Here is a 19,980-nt window from a genome sequence, read left to right on the forward strand (position 1 = left end):
CTGGCGCTCTGGCGGCTCTGAAAGAGGGAGGGAGGGTGGGTTAGTGGGTGGAGGCTGGAAAAGTGCAAGATTGCAGTCATGTGCTGTTGGCAGCCTCAGCCTGGTGGTTCCGTCGGCTGGGCCTGGGGTGTATGCGGCCGGTAGTCGTGTGCTGATGTGCCAGTCTATGTGTGTTTTTGTTTTGTTGTTGCAGTGTAGTGAAGTTCGTGCGGTTTGCTGCGCTAGAGGTTTGTGGTTGTGTTTGGTTTGGAGTTTGAGAGGTGTATGCAGAGAAGGAAATTGTTAGTGGTATTGGTTAGTTTGTATCTCTATCCTGGACTGAACCGGTTGGGCTCGTGTAATCTTACACGACGGGATGGTTGTACACCCTGAGCCTCAGGAGGTACGTGCCCGTTTTTGCATTCAAGGCCGTTTGAGGATTTAGCTGTCCCCTCTGCCCGCTCCCTTAATAACCTTGCATGCTCCTCACCCCCTCCACATGACTAGCGCAGCTGCTAGTGTCCATACTTCAGATTGTGTGGTGATTGGTGGTATCTTGTCCGTTCCACAGCCCCGTGGTACCTAGTTGTGGCTGTACGGGCGGTGGGGGATGGTAAGGGTTGGCTGGAGTAGTTGCCTCCGTTTCTCTGGGTCTCGCGGGTGGACCTCTGTGTCCAGCGTCATCCCTACTGTTGCTCAGGGTACTTCTGTCGGATTCTAGGGGTTTGTCAATGTCCTTTTATGATGAGTCGTTTGTCTTATTGTTGTTTCGGTTTTAGTCTCTGGTGTTGAAGAGGCAGGTTTTTAGTAATTTTCTGAATTTAAGGTGATCTTTGGTGTTCCTTATTACTTTTGGGATGTTGTTCAAGGTTTTCGCGGCTAAGTGGTAGAAAGCAGTGCCTCCAAGTTTCTTCTTGATGTAAGGTTTTTGTTCCAGTAGGATTTTGTTGGTTGACCTGAGCGGTCTCGTTGGCTTGTAGATTGTTATTTTTTTTGCAGGAATTCTGCTCCTTGTCCGCTGATTGCCCTGTGCGTTATTCACATTGTTTTGAAGATGATACGCTGTTTTACTGGGAGCCAGTGTAGTGTTTTTAGGGCCGGGGTGATGTGGTCTCAGTCAGCAACATGAAAATTCTCCCTAACAGGATACAACTCAAAGTATAACCTTATTAAGAATAGCAGTCAGCAGTTCACGGCGAATCAAACCTATTACATATTCAGAATGCAATCAGCTATTCGTGGGGAGTAAAACCAGGCTAGATATACTTCTATAATACAGTCAGTAATTCAAGGGCAGTACACCCGGTCAGTAATGCCGTGACACTCAGTTAAGAAATTGCATAACAAAACAACCCGGTTACAAGTATACACCTTGCAACATTACTTTTTATAACTCAGTTCAGAGTTAGTAAAACAACTCATACTTTCAGGAGGGGCCTTAACCTACACAATGACAAGTATTAACACACAATAACTATTTTAGAAGGCACTCAGTAATTCAAGGTAAAACCCAATTACAGTTTAAGACCCAAGGTATTTCAAGGTAAGTAATTGACAATTTGAATATTTTGGAACTGCTCAGATTCAGGGGAGTCACAGCCCAGTGTTACAACTTTAGAAGAGCAGCAGCTGTTCAACGTAAGTAATCATATAGGGCTTCAAGCAACTCCAAAGCAAGAATTAACTCAAGGACAGTTTTAGGTCTGTATATAAAGCAGATCAGGGAAAGCAACGCCAAATGGTACACTTTGAGAAGAACACAATGTTAACTCTCCAGATAAGCTTGTACACTCATTCAGTTAAGCAATGACACAACAGTACCAACAATTATACACTTTTTAGAGGAATGGAATGCAACTCAAAGGCAAGCATGAACTTACAGATACTTTGTAACTTCTTTCACAGAGACACAATTACCACATAAGTTCTTTAAGCAAGTACGCACATTTAAACTTGTTATACTTTTCAAGTCAGAAGCCTTTTCTTATCCAGTCCTTCCCTAGTCTATTGCAGGTGTTCTCGCAGAGGCAGAATAGTGACCCTAGTGGTCTAGCTGACAGCTGTAGGCATGTTGAGCTAGGCTTCAGTTGCAGGAAAGCCAAAGTTCCATAGGAGATCTTCTTAAACAAGTAAGTATGATTAGGACAGTTTTTCTGAAGTACAACTAAGGGCTTAGTAAAACCATTCAATTTAGGCAGTACAAGACTCCACTCTTAGTATGAGGCTGTACCACGAGAGTTCAGGGTAGCATAGGCAGAGCAGCCAGGCTCATGTTAGGAGGGAGAGAGGGCTGTAGAATCAGCGCAGTGAAATTGTAATACAAATGGTCCAAAGAAACACAGAAACACTATGTACTGTAAAAATGAATGGTTAAAAACTGGGATAGTGGCTGCTGGCCAAGGAGGAAGCGGTTGTCCGCCACGGAGGAAACGGCTGCACAAAGGGAAGCAAGGTGCTCCTCCCTCACGGAGAAAGTGTGCGCCCCAACAACACTGCAGCCCCGCCAGGAGCATAACGCAAGGAGCAGCATCAGGGGCAACAACAGACTGGGATCTTTGGATTAGGCAGGTCCGGATCAGAATGCTGCACACAGTGGGACAAAGGTAGTAAAGCAAACGACCAGACAAGAGGACAAAGTTAATAGTGACAGAGCAAGAACACCTACAAAGGGGGCAAAAGCAGCTAGATAGAGACTGGAAGCCACTCATTAAAAGGGGAGGCTTGGCCCTAATCCACACACTGGGCACACAGAGGAGAATAAAGACGTCAACTCAGACCCAGACCGGCCAAGGACTGGAGGAGCAGCGGCATGAGGGGCCTTCAATAGGAGCCAAGGGGGAACACTCCAGCAACAGCGGAAACAAGGGAACCTGAACAGAAATGTGGGCATCCCAGGAGAGGAAAATCACCAGGAGACACGGGGAGAACAAACCCTAGAGAGGGAACAACATCCTGGGAAGCTAAATCTTTATTTTAAGACTTTTTCTAATGTGGTTTTGCTAACTAAATAAAAATACAATTACTGTATATCTTTGTTTGTGCGCAGGCATGCGGTATAACCGATAGTACGGTAGAGCTGTCAGTGTCAAAAGCTGTAACAATTGGAACCGCAAGTGTTGGGGAGAATTGCTGAAATTAGGACTTTTTCCACTTTAACCCTGGATGAGTGAACCCTTTTTCTCACTCCCTCATGTGTTTTGACCTGATTTGGATTATGTGTTTCCTCAGTTTTTGGAGTCTGGCAAACATGTACTTTTGTATGGCGACACACCGCACCTTCAGTGCAGTGTCACAGAGAAATCCTTTAGATTTCGCATAAGGTTTAAATACCTTTTCGTGTGTGAACTACCGTTCCCAAGAATAGTAAAGTGAAATGGACTTTACTTAACTTTTCTCTTTGTAGGTCCAGCACAGCCCATCTTATGTGGAGAGCTGGGGGGCGGGGGTTTATCTAGTAGCCTTATCCTACTCACTCATGTAACATTTTTTTATGTTATCATCACTACTTTAAATGGCTGGTGGCAGTGGTTTAATTTTCCTACCATTGTGCTTTTCTACCGCAGGCTACCCATGGGTGATCATTTTTGTGAAAAGGCCTGCAGTCTTCCTTTTTCACTATTTTCTGCTTGTGAGGTCTTTCTTTGGTTTTAATCTGCGCGCCAAGCCAGGTTTGAGTCCTTTGTTCGTTTCGCCTTTGGCGGGCTTCAGTACTGTCCTTTTTCTTTAGGAATGCCTGAATGCACCCAGTTCTGATTGGCTGGCTGGCTGGCTGTCTGTCCTTGAAGGACAGCCACCCTGCTGTGTGAGTGACAGCTAGGCTGTGAATGAATGGGAAGAAACTGAACAAAGCTTGCTTTATCCTCCTTGACTGTTGAACTGCCTGGTGAAGCCCTGCTGCTGTGCTGAAACTCCGGAAGAGAAGACTTCTTCCCTTGAGTTAGTGGGACCAACTAACCCCGAGACGAACTCCACTGGACCATCTTCCCTGACCAGATGTACTTCTTTGCTCCTGCAGGAACTAAGTGCCAGGGGTCGATAAATCAGTTGAGTGCAACGTCTGGGATCCAGCCAAAAGCTCCAGGAGTATCCCCAGGACCCTCCAGAAGCAGGATGACCAGAGCTCGAGTCACCTCACTAGAGGGCAGGACTCAAGGAGTGAAGGAAGCCCAACCAGTATCCAAGATCCACAGTGGTGCTGTTTACCCAGTTTACCCAGTAGCTGACACCGCGAAGTGCGGCTGATCGGAAAAGTATTATTAAATTATTTTAAACAAAAACCTTGAGTATAGGTTGTTAGGCAAGATTGCATGCAGTACCCTTTGGGTGCACTACAACAACCCTGACCTCCTGGCAATAGGAACCCAACCTTTGGTATAAGTCTATACTACACTGGTTGGTAGTATGTTGAGCAGCCAGGCTCATCTCAAGAGGGGTCAATGTGAGCTGTAGGGGAGTTACACAGAGATTCACAGTGACTAGTATTCAAATAAACTCTTACAGACAAGGTTTCTTGAATAAACAATTATTAATTTATTTATCAGTCAGTTAGAATAAGCCGCCTTCAGAAAGGAGCAATATAAAAGCAACACACACATACACTTCAAAACTACACACTCTTAGTTTCTAAATCAGCAAAGACCCTTTTGGGATGGCCCACAGTCACAACCTACACCCTCGGGTGACTTCAATAGCTAGGGTGCTGGGGACATTAATATCTTACTGTTTGCAGTTAGAATACTCTTAGAACTTGGTCAAAGGAAAAGGTTAGACCACAAATATTCTTAAGCAGGCAAATACTTTTGGATCCCTCAAGCAGAATCCTTCAATATAACAGGTTAAGCCTAAGTCAATGGGCAAAGGTTTATATGGGCTGAAGCACTTCTGTTAGGCAAGTAGAAAAGTGTTTGCACAATGCTTTAGAAGTATTTGAAGAAAATAAGACTCAATGTAGGGCCACAAGCTGTTTAGGCTTGTAAGTAGTAGATGATGCAAGCAACTCTACAACAAGAGGTACGTTCTCTCAGACTTTACAGTACCTTTGGATTTAAGAAAAAGTGCAGCAGATGACTCCTGTTCCTCTGCAGCTCTGCAGATGTCACTGTTCCTGGGCCTCAGTTGTGGGGATAAAAGGGGAGGACTTCGGGGAGACTCCTGCACTGCAATGGAACGGTCACCGCTCGCACCCGGCAATCTTCAAACAAGTGGCACTTCAGTGTTTCAGCTCCTAGTGACTACCCCAAATAGCAACACTGCGGTTTCTGGCTGTCGAGATGGCCTTTCCATGCTTCTGGGGTCCCGCACTCTGGCTCGGTCAGTCGTGCTTCCTGGGAGTCCGGAGGATCTTTCTGGAGCTCTTAGCCAACTTAAAAGCAATGAACACAATCTGGTTTTCCTCTCCCTGGCGTTTCGGTTTCCAGCAGCAACTCTGAAAATGGAACATTTCTCCGCCTGGAGCTCCGACAGAATGTCCAGGTGGCTTACTTTGGAGTTCATTGGTCCCACCAACTCAAAAGGAGAAGTCGTCCTTGCAGCGGCTTCTCTGTCGATACGAATTTGGAATTTCAGCACAGCAGCAGGGCTTCACCGGGCAAACCAACGATCCAGGAGTTGCAGCAGGCGTCCTCTTCAAGTTCTCTTCCAGTTCTTCTACGGTACCTTCATCCAGTGGTTGACTACCTTCCAAGCCAAAAGCCTCGCCTTTTATTCAGTTCTCTCCCATTCATTCAGCCTAGCTGTCAGTCACCCAGCAGGGTGGCTGTCCTTGCCGGACAGTCAGCCGGCCAATCATTACGGAGTGCATTTGGGTCTCCTAGAGACTAAGCACAGTGAGTTTCGGGCACCTCCCTCGCTTCCTGCCCACTGCCAGACACCCTGGAGCCAGGGGTGGGCTTCACTCGTGAAGACCGCCAAAGACAAAGCAAACAAAGGGACCAAACCTGGTTAGGCACGCAGAGTAAATCTCAAGAAGGACCTTTCCACAAAGAAATGGCAAAAAAAGAAGACTGGGCCATGTTTACAAAAATGGCACCCTTGGGTGCTTTACTGCAGCTGCGAACGCAACCCGTGGTAAATGCACACCAAGGTAGTTAAAAGTAAACCACTGCCACCAGCCATTCATCGAGGAAAGGGTAACACAGAAATGTTACATGAGGAGCTAGACAAAGGGGATATTAAGTAACCCCTCCAGTACCCTATTTTAAGACAGCATGTGCTGGGTCTAGAAAGTTAAAATGTAAGTAAGTCAAATTTCCAAGAGAAGTAAAGTGAATTTGACTTTACTTACATTTTAACTTTCTAGACCCAGCACACACTATCTTACAATAGGGTGCTGGAAGGGTTACTTATTATCCCCTTTGTCTACCTCCTAATGTAACATTATTGTGTTACCCTTTCCTCGATTAATGGGTGCCTGGGAAAACAGCCTGTGGTAAAGTTGCCCGAATTAGTTAAAAGGTTCACTGCCACCAGCCATCAAAGGCAGATTTGTCCCTGTAACACATGTTACATTTAGGATGAGAAAGGTGCTACTCAGTATCTCCCCAGTACTCCACATAAGGTGGGGGGGGGGGGGGGGGGGGTGCTGGTATCACCTAATACATTGTTAAAGGAATCCAAAAGATCCCTTTTACCCTTGGGAACTGTATTTATCACAAGGTTAGCCAGAGAAAGTTAAAAGGGGAGCCCCAAGGGCAACTCAGCAACAATAGGCAGTATGTGCCAAGAAGGTGTGAAAGAGGATATAATTGACACCCATAAAAAGAGTAAAAGATTCTTTGAGTGTGGAAAAGGGTACCCACTCTCCGAGTGTTAGGCAAGAATTGACGTAGTAACCCTGTGGGGGGACTACACAGCTCTTGTCCTCTTAGTATTAGGTAACCCACCTTTTGCTATAGGCCTGTACTACACAAGTTGGTAGAGTGACTGAGCAGCCAGGCTCATCTCAAGAGGGGTAAATGTGGGCTGTAGGGTTGCAAACGAGATTCACAGTGGCATGTATTCAAATAACACTTATACTCAAGGTTTCTTGATTAAAATAATTATTTAACAGTCAGTTTTAAAATAAGCCTTTTTTTTTAGAAGGAGAGCAATTGACAATAAAATACACTCCTTCAGTTTCAGTTAATTAAGTAGATACCTTTTGGGATGACACACACTTCCTACACCCTGATGTGACTTCAATAGCTAGGACACTATGGACATTGATATATCACTTTACATTTAAATGCAATACTGGAGTTGTGGAAAAAGGGAACGGTTCGGGAAGGAAATCATGGTTAACAAGTTTCTCCAAACAGGAAAGTATTTTATAATCCCCCAGTGAAATATAGGTTAACCCTTTCCCAGATATACAAATAAGGTATGCATGACTTTTTGAGGGACGGATAAACACAAATACAGATGGTAAGAGAGTTTACAGGGAGCCAGACCAGCCAATGTCAGTTGAGCAAAGTCTAATAGAGCTGAGGCACTTCTTGGAGATAGCACAAAAGTCTTGCACAATGTTAGAATCCCTGTTGGGCCACAAGCTGGGAGGCTTGTGAGAAGCAAAGATGCAAGTAACTCTGCAAAAGGCAGCAACTGCAAGTCTCCAGTGAGAACAAGCAAACTACACACAACCAGAGGCAAGTACCTATAGTTACACAATACATTGAGTCTGAAGAAAGGGATCCAGCTGGCTTCTGTTCCTGTTGTAGTCCTGCAGATCCTGTTGTTCCTGGGCCTCAGTTGTGGGGACAAGAGGGAGGACGTCTGGGAACTCCTGCACTACGGTTTGAAGGTCGGTGACAGCAATGGGCACAATTCAGTTAACGGCACATTGAGGTTTCAGCTACTCACAAATAGCACTGCCGCCATTCTTGGACACCTTGTGGACTTTCTTTGCGTCTGGGTTCTAGCACTCTGTTGATGGGCTCAGGCTTGGTTAGTCCTGCTTCGAGGGAATCCAGAGAATATTCCTGTTCCGGTCCGGCTTAAATACGATGCACTCGATTCTTGTGTTCCCGTCCGGTGGCACTCTGTTCCAGCAGCAGTGAAGAAGTACAGCCAGCAGGGAGAGGGGTTACAGTGAAGTTAGTATTGGGGCCAGTTGGTCCTACCAACCCAAGGGAAGAAGTCGTCCGTTCCGGGCTTTTCTAGTCGATTCTAGTTCGAAATATGGAGCTTCAGCACTGCAGCAGGGCTTCCCCGAGAAAACCAACGGTCCAGAAGGGTGCAGCAAGCTTCTCTTACAGTTTCTTCTTCGGTTCCTTCGTCCAGTGGTCGACTCTGCCTTCCTTGCAAAAGACCTTGTCTTGTATGCAAGTTTCTCCCATTCATTCGCAGCCTAGCTGTCACTCACACAGCAGGGTGGCTGTCCTCCAAGGAAAGTCAGACAGCCAATCACCTTTGGGTGCATTCCTGTAACCACGGAGCCTAAGCACAGGGAGTTTCGGGAACCTCCCTCGCTTCCTGCTCTGCAAGAAGAAACAAAAAGGTACCAAACCTGGTTTGGCACGCAGAGAAAATCTCAAGCAGAACCTTACAAACAAGAAATGGCAAAAAAAAGAAGAGCAGGACATTTTGACAAAATGAGCACCCATGGGTTCAATACTGCAGCTGAGGATTCAGCCTGCGGTAAAAACGCACAACGGTAGGAAAATTAAACCACTGCCACCAGCCATTAAATGTAGTAAGGGTAACATAAAAAATGTTACATGAGAAGGTAGACAAAGGGGATACTAAGTAACCCCTCAAGCAATCTATGTAAGATAGTGGGTGTTGGGTCTTCAGAGAGAAAAAGTTAAGTAAAGTCAATTTCACTTTACTACTCTTGGAAACAGTAGTTTATCCAAGAGAAGGTATGTAAACCTTTAGCAGAAATCCAAAGGACTTCTATGTGACACTGCACTATGGGTGCTGTGTGTTACAATACAAAATGATGGGGACTATGGAGTTTGTCAGACTCCAAAACCAAAAGAAACACAGGGTCCAAATCAGAGAAAAATACATGAGTGAGAAAAAGGTCTCACTCACTCCCGGATAAAAATGTAAAGTCCTAAAGTCCAGCAAAAGAGCTGGTGGTCTCTAAGGTAGAAGTGAATTAGCACAGAAATTAGAATTTTCCCTAACACCCAGCAACATACATTCAGGCATCAGGATGTGTACTGGGGCCAGACAGTCCCAGCACCCACACCCGGGCTCACAGAAAGTGCCTGTTAGCCCTGAAAAGCAACGGCTTTCCCTGGGAAAGAGTGTTAGGTTAGATTCTCATATTCATGCTAAATCTCCCTCACCTTTGAGACCCCCAGCACTTTTTGCTTTATTTTGGATTATTTTTCTATGTTCCAGAGTGAGTGGGAACCTTTTTCCCCCCCACTCACCCTTTTGACTCTTTCCACGGAAGTCATTTTTGTGACTCTCCATACTTTATTTATGGACTCATACTTTCCCATAACTTTTTATGGCATCTACATTTTATTATTGCAGCATACAGAATTTTCTGTGCAGTGTTGCTGGGGAGTCCCTTTAGCTTTCCTTTTTATTTTCTCGGATTTACCTTGTAGAAACTAATGTTCCCAAGGATAGAAGGAAATGTTTTATCCTTTCCACAATCCCCATTGTGCGATCAGCACACCCCACCTTAGGTGGAGTGCTGAGGGGTTACTGTTAGGCAAGATTGTATGCAGTACCCTTTGTGTGCACTAAAATAACCTTGGCATCCTGGCAATAGGGACCAAACCTTTGGTATACGTCTGAACAACACAGGTTGGTAGTGTGGCTGAGCAGCCAGGCTTATCTCAAGAGGGGTCAATGTAAGCAGTAATGTTGTGACACAGTTTTACAGTACCAGTAAACGCTTACACTCAAGGTTTGTTGATAAAACAATTATTAATAGTTGTATAAGCCTTCTTCAGAAGGGAGCAATACATTTAAGACTTATAATAATACACACTCTTAGTTTCTCCAATTCATATGACGCCCATTGGGGATGGCACACAGACACTTCCTACACCCTCAGGTGACTTTAATAGCTAGGACACTGTGGACATCAATTTATCACTGGTACATTTAGAGTAATACTGAGTTTGGTGTAAAATATAGATCAAGGAATAAAACAAAGGTTAACAATTAAATCAAACAGGTAAGTACTTTGTAAAACCTTCCAATGCAGAGTAAATTAACCCTTTCCTGGGGGAAAGGCCAAAGCACTAAGTCAGAGGTAAAGAAGAGTGTCTCAGGGAGCCAGGACAGCAAATGTTAATTGCACAATGTCAAGGGGGCTGAAGATCTTCTTTGAAGGTAGGTAGAAAAGTCTTGCACAATGTTTTTAGAAATGTTTGTAGAAAATATAATACTTGAAGGGCCACAGTCAGGGAGGCTTGTGAGGGGCAAAGTGTTAGGCAAAGTTGCTATGAGGTACCCTCCCTCTGGGACCACTAAACACAACTCTGACTATAGGTTTAGGAAACCCAACCTTTGGTATAAGCTTGAACTACACAGTTTTGGTAGCGTGTTGAGCAGCCAGGCTTATCTCAAGAGGGGTCAATGTGAGTTGGAGTGGAGTTAAAGAGATTTACAGTTACAGGTATTCAAATAAACTCTTACACTCAAGGTTTCTTGCATAAACAATTATTAATTTATCAGTTAGAATAAGCTTTCTTCAGAAGGGAGCAATTTAAAAGGTAACACAAATACACTTCAATACTGTACACTCTTAATTTCTAAATCAGTAAAGACCCTTTTGGGATGACCCACAGGTGTCTTGAATGTGCTGGGGACATTAATATCTTAATGTTGGCATTTAGAATACTCTTAGAAGTTGGCAAAAGGAAAAGATTATTAGAACAAGAGACCACAAATATTCTTCAGCAGGCAAATACTTTTGGATCCTCCAAGAAGAGTCATACAATTCAATAGGCTAAGCCAAAGTCAATGGGCAAAAGTCTTGTATAGGATGAAGCACTTCTGGTAAGTAAATGGAAAAGTCTATGGACAAGTTCTTAGGAGTCTTTGATGAAAAGAAGAATCAAATGTAGGGCCACAAGCTTATTAGACATGTGAATTTTAGAAGTTGTAAGCACTCTACAGTAAGAGGTAAGTTCTCTCAGACTTTTTATAGTACCATACAAATTAAGAAAATGATGCAGCCGATTACCTCTGTTCCTGCGCAGCTCTGCAGATCTCGCTGTTCCTGAGCCTCCATCGTGGGGACAAGAGGGAGGACGTTGGGGGATTCCTGCACTGGGACAGTCAAAGCCTGCAAACGGCAAACTTCGTTTTCAGTGGCTGTTCAGTGTTTCAGCTCCTCGCGTCTACAGCAAATAGCAACACAGCGGTTAAAGACTCTAGAGATGGCCTTTCCTTGCTTCTGGGGTCCCGCACTCAGTTGAGGGGGCTCAGGCTCGGTCAATCCTGCTTCTTGGGAGTCTGGAGGATCTTCCAGAAGCTCTAGGCCAGATTAAAAGCAACACACAATCTGGTGTTCCTATTCACTGCCTATACGGTTTCCAGCAGCAACTCTGTGGCAATTCAACAAGCTCTGAGATGGATGTCCAGGTGTTTTACTTTGGAGTTGATTGGTCCCACCAACTCAAGGGGAGAAGTCGTCCGTGCAGGGGCTTCTCAGTCGATGAGAACTTGCTGTTTTGGCACTGCAGACGGTCCAGGAGTTGCAGCAGGTGTCCTCTTCAAGTTCTTCTTTGGTTCCTTCGTCCAGTGGTGGACTCTGCCTTCCAAGCCAAAAGCCTCGCCTTTTATTCAGTTCTCTCCCATTCATTCCAGCCTAGCTGTCACTCACCCAGTAGGGTGGCTGTCCTTGCCAGACAGTCAGCCGGCCAATCACCACAGAGTGCATTTGGGTCTCCTAGGAGACCAAGCACAGGGAGTTTTGGGCAACTCGCTCACTTCCTGCCTACCCCAGACACTGGAGCCAGAGGCGGGCTTCACTCGTTAATCCCGCCAAAGGGAAAACTAACAAAAAGACCACACCTGGTTTGGCCCACAGAGTAAATCTCAAGAAAGACATTTCCACAAAGAAATGGCAAAAAAAGAAGACCGGGGCCATTTTGACAAAGATCGCTCCCGTGGGTGCTTTACTCTAGCTGCAAAAGCAACCTGCGGTAAATACACACCATGGTAGTTCAAACTAAAGCACTGCCACCAGCCATTCAGTGAGAAACGGGTAACATAAAAAATATTACATGAGAAGCTAGACAATGGGGATACTAAGTAACCCCTCCAGCACTCTCTTGTATTATAGTGTGTGCTGGGTCTAGAAAGTTACAATGGCAAGTAAAGTCAATTTCACTTTACTGCTCTGGGAAAGAGTAGTTTATCCCGGAGAAGGTAGTTAAACCTTTGGGAAATCTGGAAGACTTCCCTGTGTCACTCCACTGAAGGTGCTGTGTTACACAATGTAAAAGATGATGCCTATGAAGTTTGACAGACTCCACAACCAAAAGAAACAGTGTACAAAAATCACATTAAAATACATGAGAGAGTGGGGAAAAAGGGGTCTCACTCTCTCCAGGTTAAAAAAGTCCTCAAAATCCAGCAATGTTGCTGGAGGTCTCTAAGGTGGAGGGAATTAGCACATGTCTGAGAATTCTCCCCAACACAAAGCTAGAGCAACTCTGCAAGATAGGTTTCAACTGAGAGCAAGCAAGGCTACACAACAAGAGGTAAGTTCTCTTAGACAGTACCTCTGGTTAGAAGAAATGGTTCCAGCTGGCTTCTGTTTGTGTTTCTGAAGATCCTGTTGTTCCTGAGCCTCAGTCGTGGGGACAAGAGGGAGGACGTCTGGGGACTGCTGCTCTGTAATGGGAAAACTTCCATTCAGCGGTACTTCAGTGTTCCAGCTCCACGCGTCTGACAGCAAATAGCAACACTGCGGTTCTCAGATACCATTCTGGACTTTCCTCGCATCTGGGGTCCAGCAGTCTGTTGAGGTGGCTCAGGCTTGATCAGTCCTGCTTCAGGGAAGTCTGGAGGATCTTCCTGGCACTCGGGTCCAACTTAAAAGCAATGCACACAATCTGGTGTTCCTCTCCTTGGCACTTTGGTTCCAGCAGCAGTGTAAGTACAGCCAACTCGGGGAGGATGTCCAGACGGGCTTACTTTGGAGTAGATTGGTCCCACCAACTCAAAAGGGAGAAGTCGTGCAAATTCAGAGCTTCAGCACAGCAGCACGGCTGCACCGGGCAAACCAACTGTCCAGGAGTTGCAGCAGGCATCTCTTCCAAGTTCTTCTTCGGCTTCCTTCGTCCAGTGGTCGACTGCCTTCCAAGCTAAAAAGCCTCACCTTTTATACAGGTTTCTCCCATTCATCCCCGCCTGTTATTCACACAGCAGAGTGGCTGTCCTTGCCGGACAGCCAGCCGGCCAATCACCTTCGGGTGCATTCCTCTAACCAAGGGGATTAAGCACAGGGAGTTTCGGGCACCTCCTTCACTTCCTACCCCTGCCAAACATACTGGATTCCAGAGGGGGGGAGGGGGGCTTCACTCGTGAATCACTCTAAAGACAAAACAAAGGGACCAAACCTGGTTTGGCACACAGAGTAAATCTCAAGAAGGACCTTTCCAACAAGTAATGGCAAAAAAAGAAGACCGGGCCATTTTGACAAAATGGGCACCCATGGGTGCTTTACCGAGGCTGCAATTGCAGCCCGCGGTAAAAGCACACAATGGTAGTAAAAAGTAATCCACTGCCACCAGCCATTGATTGTAGAAAGGGTATCAAAAATGTTACATGAGAAACTAGACAAATGGGATACCAAGTAACCCCTTCAGCACCCTATGGCAAGATAGTGTGTGCTGGGTCTAGAAAGTTAAAAAATGTAAGTAAAGTCAATTTCACTTCACTGCTCTTGGAAACAGTAGTTTACCCAAGAGAAGGTATGCAAACCTTTGGGAAATCTAAGACTTCCCTGTGCCACTGCACTGAAAGTGCAGTGTGTCACAATGTAAAGATGATGCCTATGGAGTTTGTCAGACTCCAAAGTTTAAAAGAAACACAGAGTCCCAATCACATTAAAAATACGTGAGGAAGTGAGAAAAAGGGCTCTTTCTCTCCAGGTTAGAAAATAAAAGTCCTGAAGTCCAGCAAAAGAGCTGGGGGTCTCTAAAGTAGAAGAGAATTAGCACAATTCTGAGAATTCTCTTTAACAGTTACATAGTATTCCCTGTCTCACTAGTCTGTAACATTTATGTTACAGTCCTTTACTTAACTTGCAGAACACATGTTCAAGGGTAGAGAAGATATTTTTTTATCCTCGCTACATTTAATATTGTGGGATCAGCACACCCCACCTTATGTGGAGTGCCGAGGGGATCCACTGTATCCCAGTTTTCACTGCTCCTGTAACATTTCTATTACAGTGACAAGCATACCTTTATGGTTGCTGGCAGTGAACGTGTTGAAGCGACTCGTCTGATTTTTACTCACGCACAGAAGGGTCCCCATTGACCCAGAATGGAGGATGCAGTCTTTTTTCGCCATTTCTTGTGTGCTTGTCCTTTCTTGGTCCTCCTTCTGCCTTACTGGGTGGAGGAGGTCCTGGTTCGATTTTTCTATTCAGCCGGAATCCTTTGCACAGCCCGTCGTGGCTCCAGAGTGTCTGAAGACAGGAAACGAGGGAGTAGTCTGAAACCTCAGTCCGTTGTCTTCTGGCATGCCTGCCTGTAACCAGTTCCAGCTGGGAGGCTGGCTGTCCCGAAAGGACAGCCACCCGCCAAAGTTTGAATGTAGCATGAGCGCTAATCGGCTGGGTTCCTGGATAAATGGCCTGGATCTGGAAGCTGAAGACATGTCGACTACTGTAGCTGAACACGATGATAGAAGAAAGGTCGCCTGTAGCAGATTCCAGCGACCGGAGATGCATGCTCTTTAACCGCTGCCTGTGCAGATCTCACTTCGAGCCATCCTACGACGAGCTGTGACTTTCCTGGGCTGAGAACAGCCAATACCCTGGGGCCTCGAGGTTGAATGCTGTGCATCGGCTTGCCAAGAACAAATCACGCTGAAACTTTGGTGGACTCCTGCTGGTCTGTTAGAAGCAAGAACCTACTCCTGGAAGTCCCCTCGCTAGAGCGATGGACAGATAAATGTTCTTCATCTGGGAGCCAAATCCACAGACACGAGAAGCACTGAAGAATCCTTTGCTGGGAGCCTTTCCTCTTGCCCGCTGCAGAAATTTCCCATCCAGAGTCCTTTCTTTCGTCACCACAACCAAGACTCCAGAGACCAGGTCCTGTGCTGCTGCATCGTGAAGGCGTCCGCCTGTAACAACTTCTTCATGGCTGAGGTACTGTGTGGCTCGAGGTAATACTTACCTAAAGTCGTTGTGTCGCTCCTGTGTGGCTAGGGTGGCGATTCGTGTAGTTGGGAGTTAGTCCATATCATTCACCCAAGCCTAACGGTGGAACGCATGTAGGGAGCCTTCAACGAAATCCCTGATCACTTCTATCGACTCTTAAGTCTGATACTTACTTGTTAGACGAGAAGTCCTCTGAAACTCTGACTTTCCCACAGTTTGTGCCTTATGTTCTGCCTAGAGCTGGCCCCTGAATAAGCAGGGTCCCCTCTTCTGCCTTTGAGAACATGCATGCCTTAGATTAGGGAATGTTAGGCAAGATTGGTATAGGTCTGTACTACACAAGTTGGTAGTGTAACTGAGCAGCCAGACAGATCTCAAGAGGGGTAAATGGGAGCTGTAGACCTCTAGCATAGAAATTCACAAATACCAGTATCCAAACAACACTTCCACTCACGGTTTTCTAGTAAAATAATTATTTAATGGTCAGTTTTCAATAAGCCATCTTTAAAAAGGGCAATGTGCAACAATAACAATACACTTCCAAATAAGTTCTTAGAATCAAGGCAAAGCAAGTAGATAATAATAATACTAATCATAATAATTTTGCATTTTTATAGCCCTAAGAACCCACGGGCATCTGAGCGCTGCTTATTATTACCCACAGTGTGTGGTGCTCATTTATCGACCTCTGAAGGATGAAAGGCTGAGTTTGGCCCTGCCAGGATTTGAACCTGTGTCGTCTGGCTGTGCACTCATGCCAATGCAAACGCTCTACTCGCGTCACTATTGTGACTGGCTTTATACTTTTAAAGATACTCTTTAGATATGCTTCATAAACACTTCCAACACCCTGAGGGGACTCCACCAACGAGGACAGTAATGGCATTTATATATCACTTTTGCATATTATAAATTCTGAGGTTGGTCAAAGGGAAGGTTAAAGAAAGGAAAAAGGTTAAACAGGTTCTCAGAGCATGTGAGCACTTTTAAATTTCCCAATGAAGTCTAGATAAAACCTTTCCCAACAATATTAGTAAAAAAACAATGTATCACCTATGAGGGATAGTTGGAATCAAAGTCAATGGACTAGAAGAGTATGCAGGGAGCCAGGACAGCCAACGTCAATTGGAGCAGAGTCTATGGAGCTGAGGCACTTCTTAGATAGCAAAAAGTATTTCACAAAGTTAAAGAGTTTGTTGTAGAAAATCACTGTTGGGCCACCAGCTGTTGCACTTGTGAAAGTTAGAGCTGAGATCAACTCTAGAAACGCAGCTACTGCAAGTCTCAACTGATAAAAGCAAGCTACAGACAAAGAAGCAAATGCCCCTTAGTCAGAACAGTACCTTAGGTTAGAAGAAGAGGATCCAGCTGGCTTCTGTCTTGGTTGCAGTGTTGCAAATCCTGTGTTCCTGGGCCTCAGTCGTGGGGACAAGAGGGAGGACGTCTGGAGGACTACTTCATAGCAGTTCGGAGGTTGGCGGCAACAACGGGCGCTTTTCAATTCAGCGGCACTTCACGGATTTAGCACGCGGTAAACAGCACCACCGCAGATCTTGGACACCGGTTGGGCTTCCTTCACTCCTTGAGTCCAACACTCTGGTGAGGTGACTCGAGCTTGGGTTGCCCTGCTTCGGGAGGGTCCTCGGGAGACTCCTAGATCTTTTGGCCGGCTTACAGACGTTGCACTTGACTATGGATTTCTTGAACCCTGGCACTGGGTTCCAGCAGCAACAAAGAAGAACAGCCAGTTGGGGAAGGTCTTCCAGCAAAGTTCGTCTCAGGGTTAGTTGGTCCCACTAACACCAGGGAAGAAGTCCTCGCCTGAGCTTCTCTTGTCAATTCGCAATAGAATGTTCAGCACAGGAGCAGAGCTTCACCGGGCAGTTCAATGGTCCAGGAGAATGCAGCAAGCTTCTCTTCACGATTCCTTCATCGGATGTTTCGTCCAGTGGTCGTCTCAGCCTTCAGTGCAAGAAGCCTCACCTTTTATGCAGGTTTCTCCCATTCATGCACAGCCTAGCTGTCGCTCACACAGCAGGGTGGCTGTCCTGCAAGGTCAGCCAGCCAATCAGGACTGGGTGTGTTCAGGTAACCAAGGAGACTAAAAACATGGGAGTGTCAGTTACCTCACTCACTTCCTGCCCTGCAAGACACTGGAACCAGGGGCGGGTTTCAGTACTGAAGCCCGCCAAAAGCAAAACGAACAAGAAATGGTGAAAAAAGAAGACCACAGCGATTTTGACACAATGGTCACCCATGCGTGCTGTACTGCAGCTGGGGATTCAGCCTGCGGTAGAAAAGCACAATGGTTGGAAAATAAAACCACTGCCACCACCCATTTAAAGTAGTGAGGGTGACATAAAATATGTTATGAGTAAGAAGAAAAAAGGGGATACTAAGCATTCCCCCATAACTCTCCCCCCCCCCCCCCCCAAGCACTCCTCATAAAATGGGGTGTGCTGGATCTACAGAGAGAAACAGGTTAGTAAAGTCGATTTCACTTTACTATTCTTGGGAGCAGTAGTTCTCACAAGGAAACTTATTTAAATCCTCAGAGAAATCTAAAGGATTTCTCTGTGACACTGCACTCCAGGTGCTGTGCATCACCATAGTAGATGCCTACGGAGTTTGGCAGACTCCAAAAACAAAGGAAACACATCATCCAAATCAGATCAAAATACATGAGTGTGAGAAAAGGGCTCACTCACTCGCTCCAGGGTGAAAATTAAAAAGTCCTAAAGTCCAGCAAAAGATCTGGGGGTCTCTAAGGTGGGAGGAATTAAGCACTAAAATGAAATATTCTCCCTAACAGAGAAGGACTGCTGAAGTACAAGGCCTCTGTGAAGAAAATATATCAAGTGTTGCAAAGTACTTCTTTGCTATGTGTTGGTGCTGTAAATGAATATTCCTGAAACTGAATAAGTTACAAAGTTATTACTTACCTTTGAAATGCATATTGCCATTCTAAAAAGTATTACCAAGTTATTTGCTTACCTCTGAATTGAGTTCCACTATTCTAGAAAGTAATGTTGGTGAACAGTTTGCTACCAATAGGGTCTGCTTACCTTGAATTGCATACTGCTAATCTTTTTTTTTTTTTAATATCTTTATTAGTGTGTAATTAAATTAAATCACAGAAGAATCAAATACAGAAAGGAATAGTGAACCAGAGAACACAAATCAAAATTATTCAATTAAAGAACATATCAATAAACAAACAGCATAATCAAATGATCCCTTCGACATACTAAGAACATTTTCATTTTTGTAAACAATAAAAGAGCAAAATACAACAGTCAATAAAACATTTAACATAGAACATACACACAAACACCAACACCACCCAGACACCAAACCAAATCCCCCAAACTATATAATAGTGAGAAGGGAAAAAAAAGGAAAAAAAAACGTGGCTTTCCCCTCTTCTTTTCCCCTTCACCATCTCTTTTCCTTTCCTCTTCCTTTTTCCACTACACCATTTCTACCCACTCCTCATACTAATCGTAATGTGTTATATACTTTGGTTTACTTACCAGAAGTATTGTGTTAGTTTTTGTATTGTGTTTATGACTTAATAGTACTTACATTTCTAAAGAATGCTCTTTGCCCGTGTGTATATAAACAAACCATTATTTTTACAAATACATCAGTGTACAAGTGTTTCATTGGACCATATGTATGCTACAAGTTCTTTGTTCCTTCCCACAGCCCTTCCACCCCTAAGAGAAGCCTGGCTGCTCTGACATAGCTACCTCTATCTTGAGTAGTACAGCCTTATACTAAGAGTTGGAGTTTCTGTATTGCCCATGGAAAGTCTTATAAAGTCCTGTGGGTGGACTTTAGAAAAGCAGCCCTAACAAAGGGCTTTCCATATATTACAATTCTGAACACAAGAAGGCCCAAGAACGAGCAAAAGCCTCACGGCACGGCCATTTTACAGTGCTACCTATCCTTAATAGATATTTATGGTAAATGCAAAGGTGCAGAAGTAAAATTACAAAAACACAGCAGAAAAATATCTGCTGCTACAAGCTTATTCTAAGCACATTGCAAAAGTAACCAAAAATCCATTACAGAAAAAGATATAAAGATGCAAAGTATCTTAAACCCTCTTCCTCTCAAGGTGATGTGTGGAATTGTAACAATACAACAAATTCACAGAGTGTCTCTCAGTACTGATAGTCATATGGATGGATCAGTTAGCTCCAACACATCAGAAGCTTAAACAAGGCAAAAAGCAAGGGTGTCCCATAGAAGTTTACATGAAGAAAGCAGCAAAAATAAAAATGTTCCCAACGCTGAGCAAGATACCCAAATCATTTTTCTGCCAACATAGGCTTTTTATCTATTGAACATATGACCATCACATACTAGGGCCATTAAAATGCATGACAAATGGCTCAATTGTGAAAAGCAGTTCACAGCAAAGACAAGAAACTGTGCCTAGCTTGTGATTAAGAGGAAGTGCAATTAACTCACCGGGCTACAACCTTGTCCAAGCCACTCTCGAGTGGAACGTCTGTAAATATAGCCATGAGCAGTACCTTGTAGCCGTCCTTATCCACCTCTTCCGATTGCTCCAATTCCACTGGGGTGAAAAACAAAAAGGTAATACAGACAGATTAGTATTTGTGAAGGAAAAAAAGCATCAAAATACAAGAACAGCGATAAATGAGTGGCCTTACCATCACTTACAAGGCACGTGT

At 44.7% G+C, this 19,980-nt stretch overlaps 1 protein-coding gene across 2 annotated transcripts in view; it reads right to left on the reverse strand.

The window, feature by feature from the left end:
• The window catches only part of HEATR1 (HEAT repeat containing 1), a 1,158,897-nt gene that overhangs the window by 984,246 nt on the left and 154,671 nt on the right, over positions 1 to 19,980 (reverse strand). For both annotated transcript variants that reach the window (XM_069607931.1, XM_069607932.1), the window contains exon 9: positions 19,754 to 19,862. In XM_069607931.1, coding sequence (XP_069464032.1) covers positions 19,754 to 19,862 — 109 coding nt within the window. The remainder of the gene's footprint in view (positions 1 to 19,753; positions 19,863 to 19,980) is intronic.

The sequence above is a fragment of the Ambystoma mexicanum genome, chromosome 4q (assembly GCF_040938575.1).
Source record: "Ambystoma mexicanum isolate Mex_15411 chromosome 4q, UKY_AmexF1_1, whole genome shotgun sequence".
Lineage (NCBI taxonomy): Eukaryota > Metazoa > Chordata > Amphibia > Caudata > Ambystomatidae > Ambystoma > Ambystoma mexicanum.